The sequence below is a fragment of the Leptodactylus fuscus genome, chromosome 4 (assembly GCF_031893055.1).
Source record: "Leptodactylus fuscus isolate aLepFus1 chromosome 4, aLepFus1.hap2, whole genome shotgun sequence".
NCBI classification, from domain to species: Eukaryota; Metazoa; Chordata; class Amphibia; order Anura; family Leptodactylidae; genus Leptodactylus; species Leptodactylus fuscus.
The window spans coordinates 192,177,230-192,193,835 of record NC_134268.1 but is presented as its reverse complement, the minus strand read 5'-3'; the positions used below and the strand labels follow the sequence as shown (position 1 = coordinate 192,193,835).

The following is a 16,606-nucleotide window of genomic DNA, read 5'->3' as shown; positions in this document are numbered from 1 at the left end:
AACCAGCCCAGTTTGGACCAATTAATGGTGGAGGGAGCCTCTAACCAGCCCAGTTTGGGCAAATTCATGGTGGAGGGAGCCTCTAAACAGCCCAGTTTGGACCAATTCATGGTGGAGGGAGCCTCTAAAAAACCCAGTTTGGACCAATTCATGGTGGAGGGAGCCTCTAAACAGCCCAGTTTGGACCAATTCATGGTGGAGGGAGCCTCTAACCAGCCCAGTTTGGGCAAATTCATGGTGGAGGGAGCCTCTAAACAGCCCAGTTTGGGCAAATTCATGGTGGAGGGAGCCTCTAACCAGCCCAGTTTGGGCAAATTCATGGTGGAGGGAGCCTCTAAACAGCCCAGTTTGGGCAAATTCATGGTGGAGGGAGCCTCTAACCAGCCCAGTTTGGACCAATTAATGGTGGAGGGAGCCTCTAACCAGCCCAGTGTGGGCAAATTCATGGTGGAGGGAGCCTCTAAAAAACCCAGTTTGGACCAATTCATGGTGGAGGGAGCCTCTAACCAGCCCAGTTTGGGCAAATTCATGGTGGAGGGAGCCTCTAAAAAACCCAGTTTGGACCAATTCATGGTGGAGGGAGCCTCTAACCAGCCCAGTTTGGGCAAATTCATGGTGGAGGGAGCCTCTAACCAGCCCAGTTTGGGCAAATTCATGGTGGAGGGAGCCTCTAAACAGCCCAGTTTGGGCAAATTCATGGTGGAGGGAGCCTCTAAACAGCCCAGTTTGGGCAAATTCATGGTGGAGGGAGCCTCTAACCAGCCCAGTTTGGACCAATTAATGGTGGAGGGAGCCTCTAACCAGCCCAGTTTGGGCAAATTCATGGTGGAGGGAGCCTCTAAACAGCCCAGTTTGGACCAATTCATGGTGGAGGGAGCCTCTAAAAAACCCAGTTTGGACCAATTCATGGTGGAGGGAGCCTCTAAACAGCCCAGTTTGGGCAAATTCATGGTGGAGGGAGCCTCTAACCAGCCCAGTTTGGACCAATTCATGGTGGAGGGAGCCTCTAACCAGCCCAGTTTGGGCAAATTCATGGTGGAGGGAGCCTCTAAACAGCCCAGTTTGGACCAATTCATGGTGGAGGGAGCCTCTAAAAAACCCAGTTTGGACCAATTCATGGTGGAGGGAGCCTCTAAACAGCCCAGTTTGGGCAAATTCATGGTGGAGGGAGCCTCTAACCAGCCCAGTTTGGACCAATTCATGGTGGAGGGAGCCTCTAAAAACCCCAGTTTGGACCAATTCATGGTGGAGGGAGCCTCTAACCAGCCCAGTTTGGATCAATTAATGGTGGAGGGAGCCTCTAAACAGCCAAGGTTGGACCAATTCATGGTGGAGGGAGCCTCTAAAAACCCCAGTTTGGACCAATTCATGGTGGAGGGAGCCTCTAACCAGCCCAGTTTGGGCAAATTCATGGTGGAGGGAGCCTCTAACCAGCCCAGTTTGGACCAATTAATGGTGGAGGGAGCCTCTAAACAGCCAAGTTTGGACCAATTCATGGTGGAGGGAGCCTCTAAAAACCCCAGTTTGGACCAATTCATGGTGGAGGGAGCCTCTAACCAGCCCAGTTTGGGCAAATTCATGGTGGAGGGAGCCTCTAAACAGCCCAGTTTGGGCACATTCATGGTGGAGGGAGCCTCTAACCAGCCCAGTTTGGACCAATTAATGGTGGAGGGAGCCGCTAAACAGCCCAGTTTGGACCAATTCATGGTGGAGGGAGCCTCTAAAAACCCCAGTTTGGACCAATTCATGGTGGAGGGAGCCTCTAAAAAACCCAGTTTGGACCGATTCATGGTGGAGGGAGCCTCTAACCAGCCCAGTTTGGACCAATTAATGGTGGAGGGAGCCTCTAAACAGCCAAGTTTGGACCAATTCATGGTGGAGGGAGCCTCTAAAAACCCCAGTTTGGACCAATTCATGGTGGAGGGAGCCTCTAACCAGCCCAGTTTGGGCAAATTCATGGTGGAGGGAGCCTCTAAACAGCCCAGTTTGGACCAATTCATGGTGGAGGGAGCCTCTAACCAGCCCAGTTTGGGCAAATTCATGGTGGAGGGAGCCTCTAAAAAACCCAGTTTGGACCAATTCATGGTGGAGGGAGCCTCTAACCAGCCCAGTTTGGGCAAATTCATGGTGGAGGGAGCCTCTAAACAGCCCAGTTTGGGCAAATTCATGGTGGAGGGAGCCTCTAAACAGCCCAGTTTGGGCAAATTCATGGTGGAGGGAGCCTCTAACCAGCCCAGTTTGGACCAATTAATGGTGGAGGGAGCCTCTAACCAGCCCAGTTTGGGCAAATTCATGGTGGAGGGAGCCTCTAAACAGCCCAGTTTGGACCAATTCATGGTGGAGGGAGCCTCTAAAAAACCCAGTTTGGACCAATTCATGGTGGAGGGAGCCTCTAAACAGCCCAGTTTGGACCAATTCATGGTGGAGGGAGCCTCTAACCAGCCCAGTTTGGGCAAATTCATGGTGGAGGGAGCCTCTAAACAGCCCAGTTTGGGCAAATTCATGGTGGAGGGAGCCTCTAACCAGCCCAGTTTGGGCAAATTCATGGTGGAGGGAGCCTCTAAACAGCCCAGTTTGGGCAAATTCATGGTGGAGGGAGCCTCTAACCAGCCCAGTTTGGACCAATTAATGGTGGAGGGAGCCTCTAACCAGCCCAGTTTGGGCAAATTCATGGTGGAGGGAGCCTCTAAACAGCCCAGTTTGGACCAATTCATGGTGGAGGGAGCCTCTAAAAAACCCAGTTTGGACCAATTCATGGTGGAGGGAGCCTCTAAACAGCCCAGTTTGGACCAATTCATGGTGGAGGGAGCCTCTAACCAGCCCAGTTTGGGCAAATTCATGGTGGAGGGAGCCTCTAAAAAACCCAGTTTGGACCAATTCATGGTGGAGGGAGCCTCTAAACAGCCCAGTTTGGGCAAATTCATGGTGGAGGGAGCCTCTAAACAGCCCAGTTTGGGCAAATTCATGGTGGAGGGAGCCTCTAACCAGCCCAGTTTGAACTAATTCATGGTGGAGGGAGCCTCTAACCAGCCCAGTTTGGGCAAATTCATGGTGGAGGGAGCCTCTAAACAGCCCAGTTTGGACCAATTCATGGTGGAGGGAGCCTCTAAAAAACCCAGTTTGGACCAATTCATGGTGGAGGGAGCCTCTAAACAGCCCAGTTTGGGCAAATTCATGGTGGAGGGAGCCTCTAAACAGCCCAGTTTGGACCAATTCATGGTGGAGGGAGCCTCTAAAAAACCCAGTTTGGACCAATTCATGGTGGAGGGAGCCTCTAACCAGCCCAGTTTGGACCAATTCATGGTGGAGGGAGCCTCTAAACAGCCAAGTTTTGGGAAATTCATGGTGGAGGGAGCCTCTAACCAGCCCAGTTTGGACCAATTCATGGTGGAGGGAGCCTCTAAACAGCCCAGTTTGGGCAAATTCATGGTGGAGGGAGCCTCTAACCAGCCCAGTTTGGACCAATTAATGGTGGAGGGAGCCTCTAAACAGCCAAGTTTGGACCAATTCATGGTGGAGGGAGCCTCTAAAAACCCCAGTTTGGACCAATTCATGGTGGAGGGAGCCTCTAACCAGCCCAGTTTGGGCAAATTCATGGTGGAGGGAGCCTCTAAACAGCCCAGTTTGGGCACATTCATGGTGGAGGGAGCCTCTAACCAGCCCAGTTTGGACCAATTAATGGTGGAGGGAGCCGCTAAACAGCCCAGTTTGGACCAATTCATGGTGGAGGGAGCCTCTAAAAACCCCAGTTTGGACCAATTCATGGTGGAGGGAGCCTCTAAAAAACCCAGTTTGGACCGATTCATGGTGGAGGGAGCCTCTAACCAGCCCAGTTTGGACCAATTAATGGTGGAGGGAGCCTCTAAACAGCCAAGTTTGGACCAATTCATGGTGGAGGGAGCCTCTAAAAACCCCAGTTTGGACCAATTCATGGTGGAGGGAGCCTCTAACCAGCCCAGTTTGGGCAAATTCATGGTGGAGGGAGCCTCTAAACAGCCCAGTTTGGACCAATTCATGGTGGAGGGAGCCTCTAACCAGCCCAGTTTGGACCAATTAATGGTGGAGGGAGCCGCTAAACAGCCCAGTTTGGGCAAATTCATGGTGGAGGGAGCCTCTAAACAGCCCAGTTTGGACCAATTCATGGTGGAGGGAGCCTCTAAAAAACCCAGTTTGGACCAATTCATGGTGGAGGGAGCCTCTAAACAGCCCAGTTTGGGCAAATTCATGGTGGAGGGAGCCTCTAAACAGCCCAGTTTGGGCAAATTCATGGTGGAGGGAGCCTCTAACCAGTCCAGTTTGGACCAATTAATGGTGGAGGGAGCCTCTAAACAGCCAAGTTTTGGGAAATTCATGGTGGAGGGAGCCTCTAACCAGCCCAGTTTGGACCAATTCATGGTGGAGGGAGCCTCTAAACAGCCCAGTTTGGGCATATTCATGGTGGAGGGAGCCTCTAAAAAACCCAGTTTGGACCAATTCATGGTGGAGGGAGCCTCTAACCAGCCCAGTTTGGACCAATTAATGGTGGAGGGAGCCTCTAAACAGCCAAGTTTGGACCAATTCATGGTGGAGGGAGCCTCTAAAAACCCCAGTTTGGACCAATTCATGGTGGAGGGAGCCTCTAACCAGCCCAGTTTGGGCAAATTCATGGTGGAGGGAGCCTCTAAACAGCCCAGTTTGGGCAAATTCATGGTGGAGGGAGCCTCTAACCAGCCCAGTTTGGACCAATTAATGGTGGAGGGAGCCGCTAAACAGCCCAGTTTGGACCAATTCATGGTGGAGGGAGCCTCTAAAAACCCCAGTTTGGACCAATTCATGGTGGAGGGAGCCTCTAAAAAACCCAGTTTGGACCAATTCATGGTGGAGGGAGCCTCTAACCAGCCCAGTTTGGACCAATTAATGGTGGAGGGAGCCTCTAAACAGCCAAGTTTGGACCAATTCATGGTGGAGGGAGCCTCTAAAAACCCCAGTTTGGACCAATTCATGGTGGAGGGAGCCTCTAACCAGCCCAGTTTGGACCAATTAATGGTGGAGGGAGCCTCTAACCAGCCCAGTTTGGACCAATTAATGGTGGAGGGAGCCTCTAACCACCCCAGTCTGGACCAATTCATGGTGGAGGGAGCCTCTAAACAGCCAAGTTTGGACCAATTCATGGTGGAGGGAGCCTCTAAAAACCCCAGTTTGGACCAATTCATGGTGGAGGGAGCCTCTAACCAGCCCAGTTTGGGCAAATTCATGGTGGAGGGAGCCTCTAAACAGCCCAGTTTGGGCAAATTCATGGTGGAGGGAGCCTCTAACCAGCCCAGTGTGGACCAATTAATGGTGGAGGGAGCCGCTAAACAGCCCAGTTTGGGCAAATTCATGGTGGAGGGAGCCTCTAAACAGCCCAGTTTGGACCAATTCATGGTGGAGGGAGCCTCTAAAAAACCCAGTTTGGACCAATTCATGGTGGAGGGAGCCTCTAAACAGCCCAGTTTGGGCAAATTCATGGTGGAGGGAGCCTCTAACCAGCCCAGTTTGGACCAATTAATGGTGGAGGGAGCCTCTAAACAGCCAAGTTTTGGGAAATTCATGGTGGAGGGAGCCTCTAACCAGCCCAGTTTGGACCAATTAATGGTGGAGGGAGCCTCTAAACAGCCCAGTTTGGACCAATTCATGGTGGAGGGAGCCTCTAAACAGCCCAGTTTGGGCAAATTCATGGTGGAGGGAGCCTCTAAAAAACCCAGTTTGGACCAATTCATGGTGGAGGGAGCCTCTAACCAGCCCAGTTTGGGCAAACTCATGGTGGAGGGAGCCTCTAAACAGCCCAGTTTGGGCAAATTCATGGTGGAGGGAGCCTCTAACCAGCCCAGTTTGGACCAATTAATGGTGGAGGGAGCCGCTAAACAGCCCAGTTTGGGCAAATTCATGGTGGAGGGAGCCTCTAAACAGCCCAGTTTGGACCAATTCATGGTGGAGGGAGCCTCTAAAAAACCCAGTTTGGACCAATTCATGGTGGAGGGAGCCTCTAAACAGCCCAGTTTGGGCAAATTCATGGTGGAGGGAGCCTCTAACCAGCAGAGTTGTGGGAAAGCAGGGTGGAGGGAGCCTCTAACCAGCAGAGTTGGTGGAAATCAGGGTGGAGGGAGCCTCTAACCAGCAGAGTTGGGGGAAATCATGTTGGAGGGAGCCTAGTATTAGCAGAATTGTGCAACGCTTATGGTGGATGAGTATGAGGATGCGGAGGAATTGGAGAGGTTGAGTACAGACATGGAGTTTCATGTTGGGGTGCTTTACACAGGTGGGCACAAAAATGAAGGCTCTATCCAGTGGTGGTTCATTTTTATCAAAGTGAGCCGGTCGGCACTCTCAGCTGACAGACGGGTGCGCTTGTCAGTGATGATGCCACCGGCTGCACTGAACACCCTCTCAGATAGGACGCTGGCGGCAGGACAGGACAGCACCTCCAAGGCATATAGGGCAAGTTCAAGCCACAGGTCCAACTTCGACACCCAATACGTGTAGGGCGCAGAGGGGTCGGAGAGGACAGGGCTGTGGTCGGAAAGGTATTCCCGCAACATGCGCCTATACTTCTCACGCCTGGTGACACTAGGACCCTCCGTGGCGGCACTTTGGCGAGGGGGTGCCATCAAGGTGTCCCAGACCTTAGACAGTGTGCCCCTCGTTTGTGTGGACCGGTGAGAACTTGGTTGCCTACTGGAGGAACTGCCCTCCCTGCCGCCAACGTCACATGCTGGAAACATCTCCATCATATTCTGCACCAATTGCCTGTGGCAAGCATTGATGCGATTGGCCCTCCCCTCTACCGGAATAAAAGACGAGATGTTGTTTTTATACCGAGGGTCAAGGATAGCAAAGATCCAGTACTGGTTGTCCTCCATGATTTTGACAATACGCTTGTCGGTTGTAAAGCACCCCAACATGAACTCAGCCATGTCTGCCACAGTGTTAGTTGGCATGACTCCTCTGGCCCCACCGGAAAGTTCAATCTCCATTTCCTCCTCATCCTCCATGTCTACCCATCCGCGCTGCAACAATGGGACGATTCGAAGTTGCCCGGAAGCCTCCTGTATCACCATCACATCATCGGACAACTCTTCTTCCTCCTCCTCCTCCTCCTCCTCCTCCATTAAACGCAGTGAAGCGGACAGATGTGTGGACCTACTCTCCAGCTGTGACGGATCGGATGCTATCCTTAACTCCTCTGTGTGATCTGAGTTATCCCTGATGTCAATCAGGGATTCTCTCAGAACACACAAGAGCGGGATTGTAAGGCTCACCATCGCATCCTCAGAGCTCACCCTCCTTGTGGACTCCTCAAAGACCCGTAGGATGTCACAAAGGTCTCTCATCCATGGCCACTCATGGATGTGAAACTGAGGCAGCTGACTTTGTGGCACCCTAGGGTTTTGTAGCTGGTATTCCATCAAAGGTCTCTGCTGCTCAACCACTCTATTCAACATCTGAAACGTTGAGTTCCAGCGTGTGGGGACGTCGCACAAAAGCCGGTGTTGTGGCACATGCAGGCGTTGCTGGAGAGATTTTAAGCTAGCAGCGGCTACTGTCGACTTGCGAAAGTGGGCGCACATGCGCCGCACTTTCACCAGTAGCTCTGGAACATTGGGGTAGCTCTTTAGGAAACGTTGCACCACTAGGTTGAAGACGTGGGCCAGGCATGGAACATGTTGGAGTCCGGCAAGCTCCAGAGCTGCTACCAGGTTCCGGCCGTTATCACAAACGACCATGCCTGGGCCCAGGTGCAGCGGCTCAAACCATATTGCCGTCTCATCGAGGAGGGCATCCCTCACCTCGGAGGCAGTGTGCTGTCTGTCCCCCAAGCTGATCAGCTTCAGCACAGCCTGCTGACGTCTACCAACGCCAGTGCTGCAACGTTTCCAACTCGTAGCTGGGGTCAATCTAACAGCGGAGGAGGAGGCGGTGGCGGAGGAGGAGGCGGTGGCGGAGGAGGAGGCGGTAGAGGAGGAGGAGGAGGGGGGTGTTCTTCTCGTGTCCCTGCCAGGAATGTTAGGCGGGGAGACGAGGTACACCGGGCCAGTTTGGGAAGCAGTCCCAGCCTCAACTACATTCACCCAGTGTGCCGTCAGTGAAATGTAGCGTCCCTGTCCGCATGCACTTGTCCACGCGTCGGTGGTCAAGTGGACCTTTGTGCAAAGCGCGGAACTAAGGGCCCGCCTGATGTTGAGTGACACGTGCTGGTGCAAGGCGGGGACGGCACACCGGGAGAAGTAGTGACGGCTAGGGACGGCATAGCGAGGTGCCGCAGTTGCCATCAGGTCCAGGAAGGCGGGAGTTTCAACAAGCCGGAACGCCAACATCTCCTGGGCCAGCAGTTTAGCGATGTTGGCGTTCAAGGCTTGCGCGTGTGGGTGGTTAGCAGTGTATTTCTGCCGCCGCTCCAATGTCTGAGAGATGGTGGGTTGTTGTAAAGAAACGCCTGATGGTGCCTTTGATGGTGCAGGAGAAGGAGATAAGACAGGACCAGGGGAGGATGAGGTAGAAGTCAACAAAGTGGCGGAGGCAGATGAAGTGGTGTCCTGGCTCGTCCTCTGGAGTGCATCGCCAGCACAGTCAGCAGTGGCAGTGGCAGAGGCAGAGGCAGAGGCAGTGGCAGAGGCAGTGGCAGTGGCGTGAACGGCAGGCGGCCTTTGTCCTGCCGTTGCTGCCTGCCACTGATTCCAGTGCTTGGATTCCAAATGACGGCGCATTGAAGTGGTGGACAGGTTGCTCTTCTCAGAGCCCCTAATCAATTTCGAGAGGCAAATTGTGCAGACAACACTATATCTGTCCTCGGCGCATTCCTTGAAAAAACTCCACACCTTCGAGAAACGTGCCCTCGAGGTGGGAGTTTTTCGGGGCTGGGTACGAACTGGAACATCTTGGGAGATTCCGGGTGTGGCCTGGCTTCGCCTAAGCTGCTGACCTCTGCCTCTGCCTCTAGCTACCCTTTTTGGTGCTGCACCTGCCTCAACATCCACACTACTTTCCCCGCTTGACATCCCCCCTGTCCAGGTCGGGTCAGTGTCCTCATCATCCACCACTTCCTCTTCCAACTCCTGTCTCATCTCCTCCTCCCGCACAATGCGCCGGTCAACTGGATGCCCTGACGGCAACTGCGTCACATCATCGTCGATGAGGGTGGGTTGCTGGTCATCCACCACCAAATCGAACGGAGATGGAGGAGACTCTAGTGTTTGAGCATCTGGACACAGATGCTCCTCTGTTAGGTTCGTGGAATCGTGACGTGGAGAGGCAGGTTGAGGGACAATGAAAGGAGCGGAGAACAGCTCTGGGGAGCAGGGACAGTTTGGGTTATTGTTCTGTAAAGCTTCGGAATTTTGGGAGGAAGGAAGACAAGACTGTTGGGTAATAGGAGGAGAGGAGGCAGAGTCTGACTGGCTGCTGGACAATGTGCTGTAAGCGTTCTCTGACAGCCATTGCAAGACCTGTTCCTGGTTCTCGGGCCTACTAAGGTTTGTACCCTGCAGTTTAGTTAATGTGGCAAGCAACCCTGGCACTGTGGAGTGGCGCAATGCTTGCTGCCCCACAGGAGTAGGCACGGGACGCCCTGTGGCTTCACTGCTACCTTGCTCCCCAGAACCATTCCCCCGACCTCGCCCACGGCCTCGTCCACGTCCCTTTCCGGGAGCCTTGCGCATTTTGAATTCCTAGTTAGAAATTGGCACTGTATACCAGTAGTAAAAATTGTGGGTGCACGTAACCCCAATATATTCTTTGAATTCCCAGTCAGACACTGGCACTATATGGCAGTAGCAAGAAATGAGGGTATTTGTATTCCCAATATATTCTTTGAATTCCCAGTCAGACACTGGCACTATATGGCAGTAGCAAGAAATGAGGGTATTTGTATTCCCAATATATTCTTTGAATTCCCAGTCAGACAATGGCACTGTATACCAGTAGTAAAAATTGTGGGTGCACGTAACCCCAATATATTCTTTGAATTACCAGTCAGAAACTGGCACTATATGGCAGTAGCAAGAAATGAGGGTATTTATAACCCCAATATATTCTTTGAATTCCCAGTCAGACAATGGCACTGTATACCAGTAGTAAAAATTGTGGGTGCACGTAACCCCAATATATTCTTTGAATTCCCAGTCAGACACTGGCACTATATGGCAGTAGCAAGAAATGAGGGTATTTGTATTCCCAATATATTCTTTGAATTCCCAGTCAGACAATGGCACTGTATACCAGTAGTAAAAATTGTGGGTGCACGTAACCCCAATATATTCTTTGAATTCCCAGTCAGACACTGGCACTATATGGCAGTAGCAAGAAATGAGGGTATTTGTATTCCCAATATATTCTTTGAATTCCCAGTCAGACAATGGCACTGTATACCAGTAGTAAAAATTGTGGGTGCACGTAACCCCAATATATTCTTTGAATTACCAGTCAGACACTGGCACTATATGGCAGTAGCAAGAAATGAGGGTATTTGTATTCCCAATATATTCTTTGAATTCCCAGTCAGACAATGGCACTGTATACCAGTAGTAACAATTGTGGGTGCACGTAACCCCAATATATTCTTTGAATTACCAGTCAGAAACTGGCACTATATGGCAGTAGCAAGAAATGAGGGTATTTATAACCCCAATATATTCTTTGAATTCCCAGTCAGACAATGGCACTGTATACCAGTAGTAAAAATTGTGGGTGCACGTAACCCCAATATATTCTTTGAATTCCCTGTCAGACACTGGCACTATATGGCAGTAGCAAGAAATGAGGGTATTTGTATTCCCAATATATTCTTTGAATTCCCAGTCAGACAATGGCACTGTATACCAGTAGTAAAAATTGTGGGTGCACGTAACCCCAATATATTCTTTGAATTACCAGTCAGACACTGGCACTATATGGCAGTAGCAAGAAATGAGGGTATTTGTATTCCCAATATATTCTTTGAATTCCCAGTCAGACAATGGCACTGTATACCAGTAGTAAAAATTGTGGGTGCACGTAACCCCAATATATTCTTTGAATTCCCAGTCAGACACTGGCACTATATGGCAGTAGCAAGAAATGAGGGTATTTGTATTCCCAATATATTCTTTGAATTCCCAGTCAGACAATGGCACTGTATACCAGTAGTAAAAATTGTGGGTGCACGTAACCCCAATATATTCTTTGAATTACCAGTCAGAAACTGGCACTATATGGCAGTAGCAAGAAATGAGGGTATTTGTATTCCCAATATATTCTTTGAATTCCCAGTCAGACAATGGCACTGTATACCAGTAGTAAAAATTGTGGGTGCACGTAACCCCAATATATTCTTTGAATTACCAGTCAGAAACTGGCACTATATGGCAGTAGCAAGAAATGAGGGTATTTATAACCCCAATATATTCTTTGAATTCCCAGTCAGACAATGGCACTGTATACCAGTAGTAAAAATTGTGGGTGCACGTAACCCCAATATATTCTTTGAATTACCAGTCAGAAACTGGCACTATATGGCAGTAGCAAGAAATGAGGGTATTTATAACCCCAATATATTCTTTGAATTCCCAGTCAGACACTGGCACTATATGGCAGTAGCAAGAAATGAGGGTATTTGTATTCCCAATATATTCTTTGAATTCCCAGTCAGACAATGGCACTGTATACCAGTAGTAAAAATTGTGGGTGCACGTAACCCCAATATATTCTTTGAATTCCCAGTCAGACACTGGCACTATATGGCAGTAGCAAGAAATGAGGGTATTTGTATTCCCAATATATTCTTTGAATTCCCAGTCAGACAATGGCACTGTATACCAGTAGTAAAAATTGTGGGTGCACGTAACCCCAATATATTCTTTGAATTACCAGTCAGACACTGGCACTATATGGCAGTAGCAAGAAATGAGGGTATTTGTATTCCCAATATATTCTTTGAATTCCCAGTCAGACAATGGCACTGTATACCAGTAGTAAAAATTGTGGGTGCACGTAACCCCAATATATTCTTTGAATTACCAGTCAGAAACTGGCACTATATGGCAGTAGCAAGAAATGAGGGTATTTATAACCCCAATATATTCTTTGAATTCCCAGTCAGACAATGGCACTGTATACCAGTAGTAAAAATTGTGGGTGCACGTAACCCCAATATATTCTTTGAATTCCCAGTCAGACACTGGCACTATATGGCAGTAGCAAGAAATGAGGGTATTTGTATTCCCAATATATTCTTTGAATTCCCAGTCAGACAATGGCACTGTATACCAGTAGTAAAAATTGTGGGTGCACGTAACCCCAATATATTCTTTGAATTCCCTGTCAGACACTGGCACTATATGGCAGTAGCAAGAAATGAGGGTATTTGTATTCCCAATATATTCTTTGAATTCCCAGTCAGACAATGGCACTGTATACCAGTAGTAAAAATTGTGGGTGCACGTAACCCCAATATATTCTTTGAATTACCAGTCAGACACTGGCACTATATGGCAGTAGCAAGAAATGAGGGTATTTGTATTCCCAATATATTCTTTGAATTCCCAGTCAGACAATGGCACTGTATACCAGTAGTAAAAATTGTGGGTGCACGTAACCCCAATATATTCTTTGAATTCCCAGTCAGACACTGGCACTATATGGCAGTAGCAAGAAATGAGGGTATTTGTATTCCCAATATATTCTTTGAATTCCCAGTCAGACAATGGCACTGTATACCAGTAGTAAAAATTGTGGGTGCACGTAACCCCAATATATTCTTTGAATTACCAGTCAGAAACTGGCACTATATGGCAGTAGCAAGAAATGAGGGTATTTGTATTCCCAATATATTCTTTGAATTCCCAGTCAGACAATGGCACTGTATACCAGTAGTAAAAATTGTGGGTGCACGTAACCCCAATATATTCTTTGAATTACCAGTCAGAAACTGGCACTATATGGCAGTAGCAAGAAATGAGGGTATTTATAACCCCAATATATTCTTTGAATTCCCAGTCAGACAATGGCACTGTATACCAGTAGTAAAAATTGTGGGTGCACGTAACCCCAATATATTCTTTGAATTACCAGTCAGAAACTGGCACTATATGGCAGTAGCAAGAAATGAGGGTATTTATAACCCCAATATATTCTTTGAATTCCCAGTCAGACAATGGCACTGTATACCAGTAGTAAAAATTGTGGGTGCATGTAACCACAATATATTCTTTGAATTACCAGTCAGAAACTGGCACTATATGGCAGTAGCAAGAATTGAGGGTATTTGTATTCCCAATATATTCTTTGAATTCCCAGTCAGACACTGGCACTATATGGCAGTAGCAAGAAATGAGGTTATTTGTATTCCCAATATATTCTTTGAATTCCCAGTCAGACAATGGCACTGTATACCAGTAGTAAAAATTGTGGGTGCACGTAACCCCAATATATTCTTTGAATTACCAGTCAGAAACTGGCACTATATGGCAGTAGCAAGAAATGAGGGTATTTGTATTCCCAATATATTCTTTGAATTCCCAGTCAGACACTGGCACTATATGGCAGTAGCAAGAAATGAGGGTATTTGTATTCCCAATATATTCTTTGAATTCCCAGTCAGACAATGGCACTGTATACCAGTAGTAAAAATTGTGGGTGCACGTAACCCCAATATATTCTTTGAATTACCAGTCAGACACTGGCACTATATGGCAGTAGCAAGAAATGAGGGTATTTGTATTCCCAATATATTCTTTGAATTCCCAGTCAGACAATGGCACTGTATACCAGTAGTAAAAATTGTGGGTGCACGTAACCCCAATATATTCTTTGAATTCCCAGTCAGACACTGGCACTATATGGCAGTAGCAAGAAATGAGGGTATTTGTATTCCCAATATATTCTTTGAATTCCCAGTCAGACAATGGCACTGTATACCAGTAGTAAAAATTGTGGGTGCACGTAACCCCAATATATTCTTTGAATTACCAGTCAGACACTGGCACTATATGGCAGTAGCAAGAAATGAGGGTATTTGTATTCCCAATATATTCTTTGAATTCCCAGTCAGACAATGGCACTGTATACCAGTAGTAAAAATTGTGGGTGCACGTAACCCCAATATATTCTTTGAATTACCAGTCAGACACTGGCACTATATGGCAGTAGCAAGAAATGAGGGTATTTGTATTCCCAATATATTCTTTGAATTCCCAGTCAGACAATGGCACTGTATACCAGTAGTAAAAATTGTGGGTGTATATAGCCCCAATTCTATTGCTAGGGGACTTGCAGGGTATTTCTGGGGTGAAGGTGGGGGGGCACACCGTTGGAACGGGTATCGGGGTATATATCGGGTATACGGGAATACACTGACAGTGTATTCCATTCAGGATCCTGGGAAAGCTGGGTTGTGGCGATTGAGCCCGTCAGTGCCACGTTACACTGACAAGCTTCTCCCTGGAATTTAGCTCTTACAAGAGCTGTTGGTTGTCTTCTCCTTCCTATCCTAGCCTGTCCCTGCCTACCCAGAATCTAAGCCCTAGCTAGCTGGACGGAAACCTCCGTCCTCGGTGAATTGCAAGCTCAGAATGACGCGAACCTGGGCGGCGCTGTTCTTTTAAATTAGAGGTCACATGTTTTCGGCAGCCAATGGGTTTTGCCTACTTTTCTCAACGTCACCGGTGTCGTAGTTCCTGTCCCACCTACCCTGCGCTGTTATTGGAGCAAAAAAGGCGCCAGGGAAGGTGGGAGGGGAATCGAGTAATGGCGCACTTTACCACGCGGTGTTCGATTCGATTCGAACATGCCGAACAGCCTAATATCCGATCGAACATGAGTTCGATAGAACACTGTTCGCTCATCTCTAATCAGTATGTGATCTATGGGGGGGTCCAACACTCAGACTCTGCACAGATCAGCTGTACCAGCATCCACCAGGCGCCCGAAATTACAGCAATTCACATAGCACCACATAGCACTGGTGCTGGGAAAGTGAAGCCTGCGTTGCCAGTACAGCTGATCTGTGTGGGGTCTGGGTGTCAGACTCCCACAGATCACAAACCGATATCCTATCCTTTTGGGGTCAGACTACCCCTTTAACATTGCTCTGACCAAGGATAGGTCATCATTATATGATCAGTGGGGGTCTGACTCCTGGAACCCCCACAGATCAGCTGTTTGAGGTCACATGTAAATGAAGCTGGGCTGCAATACCAAACACATCTGCTAGAATAGGAAGTGCATTTGTTTGGTATTCAGTACTGCAGTCACTTCAAGCAGCTGATCTGTGGGGGTCCTAGGTGTTAGATACCCATCAATCACATATTGATGAAGTATCCTATAAGATATGATATAGCTCATCAGTATGTAAGTTCTAGAAACCCTCTTTAATTTGCCATTAGATTGTGAGTACTAAGGGTAGGGTTTTTTTGACCCCAACGCTCCCATTCTTTTTCATTGGAGTCAGTATTAGTTTTTTCGTTTAGCTGATTTTTCAGCTAGAGGAACAAAGTAGTGTTAGGACCTCAACTCAGGCGGATTCTGCCTTGAAAAGCCCCTTAAAATGAATGGAAAGCAGAAAAAACGCCAGAAGAAAACATTTCCAATTGGACAGAGCAGTGGTGCATATGAGTAGTCACTTCTGTGTCCCCTAGAAATGTATGATGCAGTGGTCAAGCATGCTCAGTACAGCTCCATTCAACTTGCCCTCTGATTTATCAGATACTTATAAGCGCCTACAGACATAAAAAAAATCTATTTAAAATCAACCATGTTTTTTGTGCTGATGAAAAGGTACCATGTAATACCACACTTCCCCTATAGGGGCTGCTGCAGAGTATGGCCACCTGTAGCTATCTGCAGCTGGACCTGAGTCAGTCAGTGGGCCAGAGGGTCAACATTTAGAGGGTTGTCCAGATTGCCCATAAGTGACAAGACTTGTGGGCACACTGCATTACCTGGTGGCACATTTTGCTCTGTATAGCCGGGCGGCATCATGGATTACTCTGGTCTGATACTGATTCCTCCTACACATCGGGCAGCTCTTCCTTCCAGTGAATTTCTCATATGCCTCCAGACAAACCTGGGAAGAAATATACTGTATGTTTGATGTGTCTTATCCCAGCATTCATACAAGATCACTACAATGTACGACTATAGAAAGTCACTTTACCAGACACTTACCCATAGACCCTACACAAATGTCTGATAATGTAAAAAATTTAGCTAGGCACTCACACGTGGTAATAATAGGCCTTGCTTGGCCATCCGCCGTCTGTCCATATAAACAGTCATTATAGCCCTATCAATTGCACAGTGGTGTTTACACAGCCAGAAATATCATACTGTATATGTAATAGATCACGTAAAAATATTCTGCTTACCCTGTGAAATACATGAGAACACGAAAGCAGAACCTGCAAAACAAGCAGCGCAAACGCACGTCATTGGAAAATCACACAGAAGACAAATGGCACAACCGGCGGTGTAATGATAAGTATCGGGGACACTATGCAAAATCTGTATAATGTATCGCTTTTATAGTCCTGCTATCCCAATACTGAAATGTTTCTGAGCCCTCACGTTACACCCCTAGTGCCACATAATAACAATGAAACAGTACAATGCACAATAC

At 48.2% G+C, this 16,606-nt stretch overlaps 2 protein-coding genes across 2 annotated transcripts in view; one reads left to right on the top strand and one right to left on the bottom strand.

Annotated features, from left to right (window-relative positions):
- The window catches only part of LMBR1 (limb development membrane protein 1), a 218,363-nt gene that overhangs the window by 123,039 nt on the left and 78,718 nt on the right, over positions 1-16,606 (top strand). The gene's annotated exons all lie outside the window — the stretch shown is intronic.
- The window catches only part of RNF32 (ring finger protein 32), a 42,079-nt gene that overhangs the window by 13,046 nt on the left and 12,427 nt on the right, over positions 1-16,606 (bottom strand). The window contains exons 4-5 of the mRNA XM_075271552.1: positions 16,356-16,388; positions 15,930-16,054 (exon numbers count right to left, since the gene is read on the bottom strand). Coding sequence (XP_075127653.1) covers positions 15,930-16,054; positions 16,356-16,388 — 158 coding nt within the window. The remainder of the gene's footprint in view (positions 1-15,929; positions 16,055-16,355; positions 16,389-16,606) is intronic.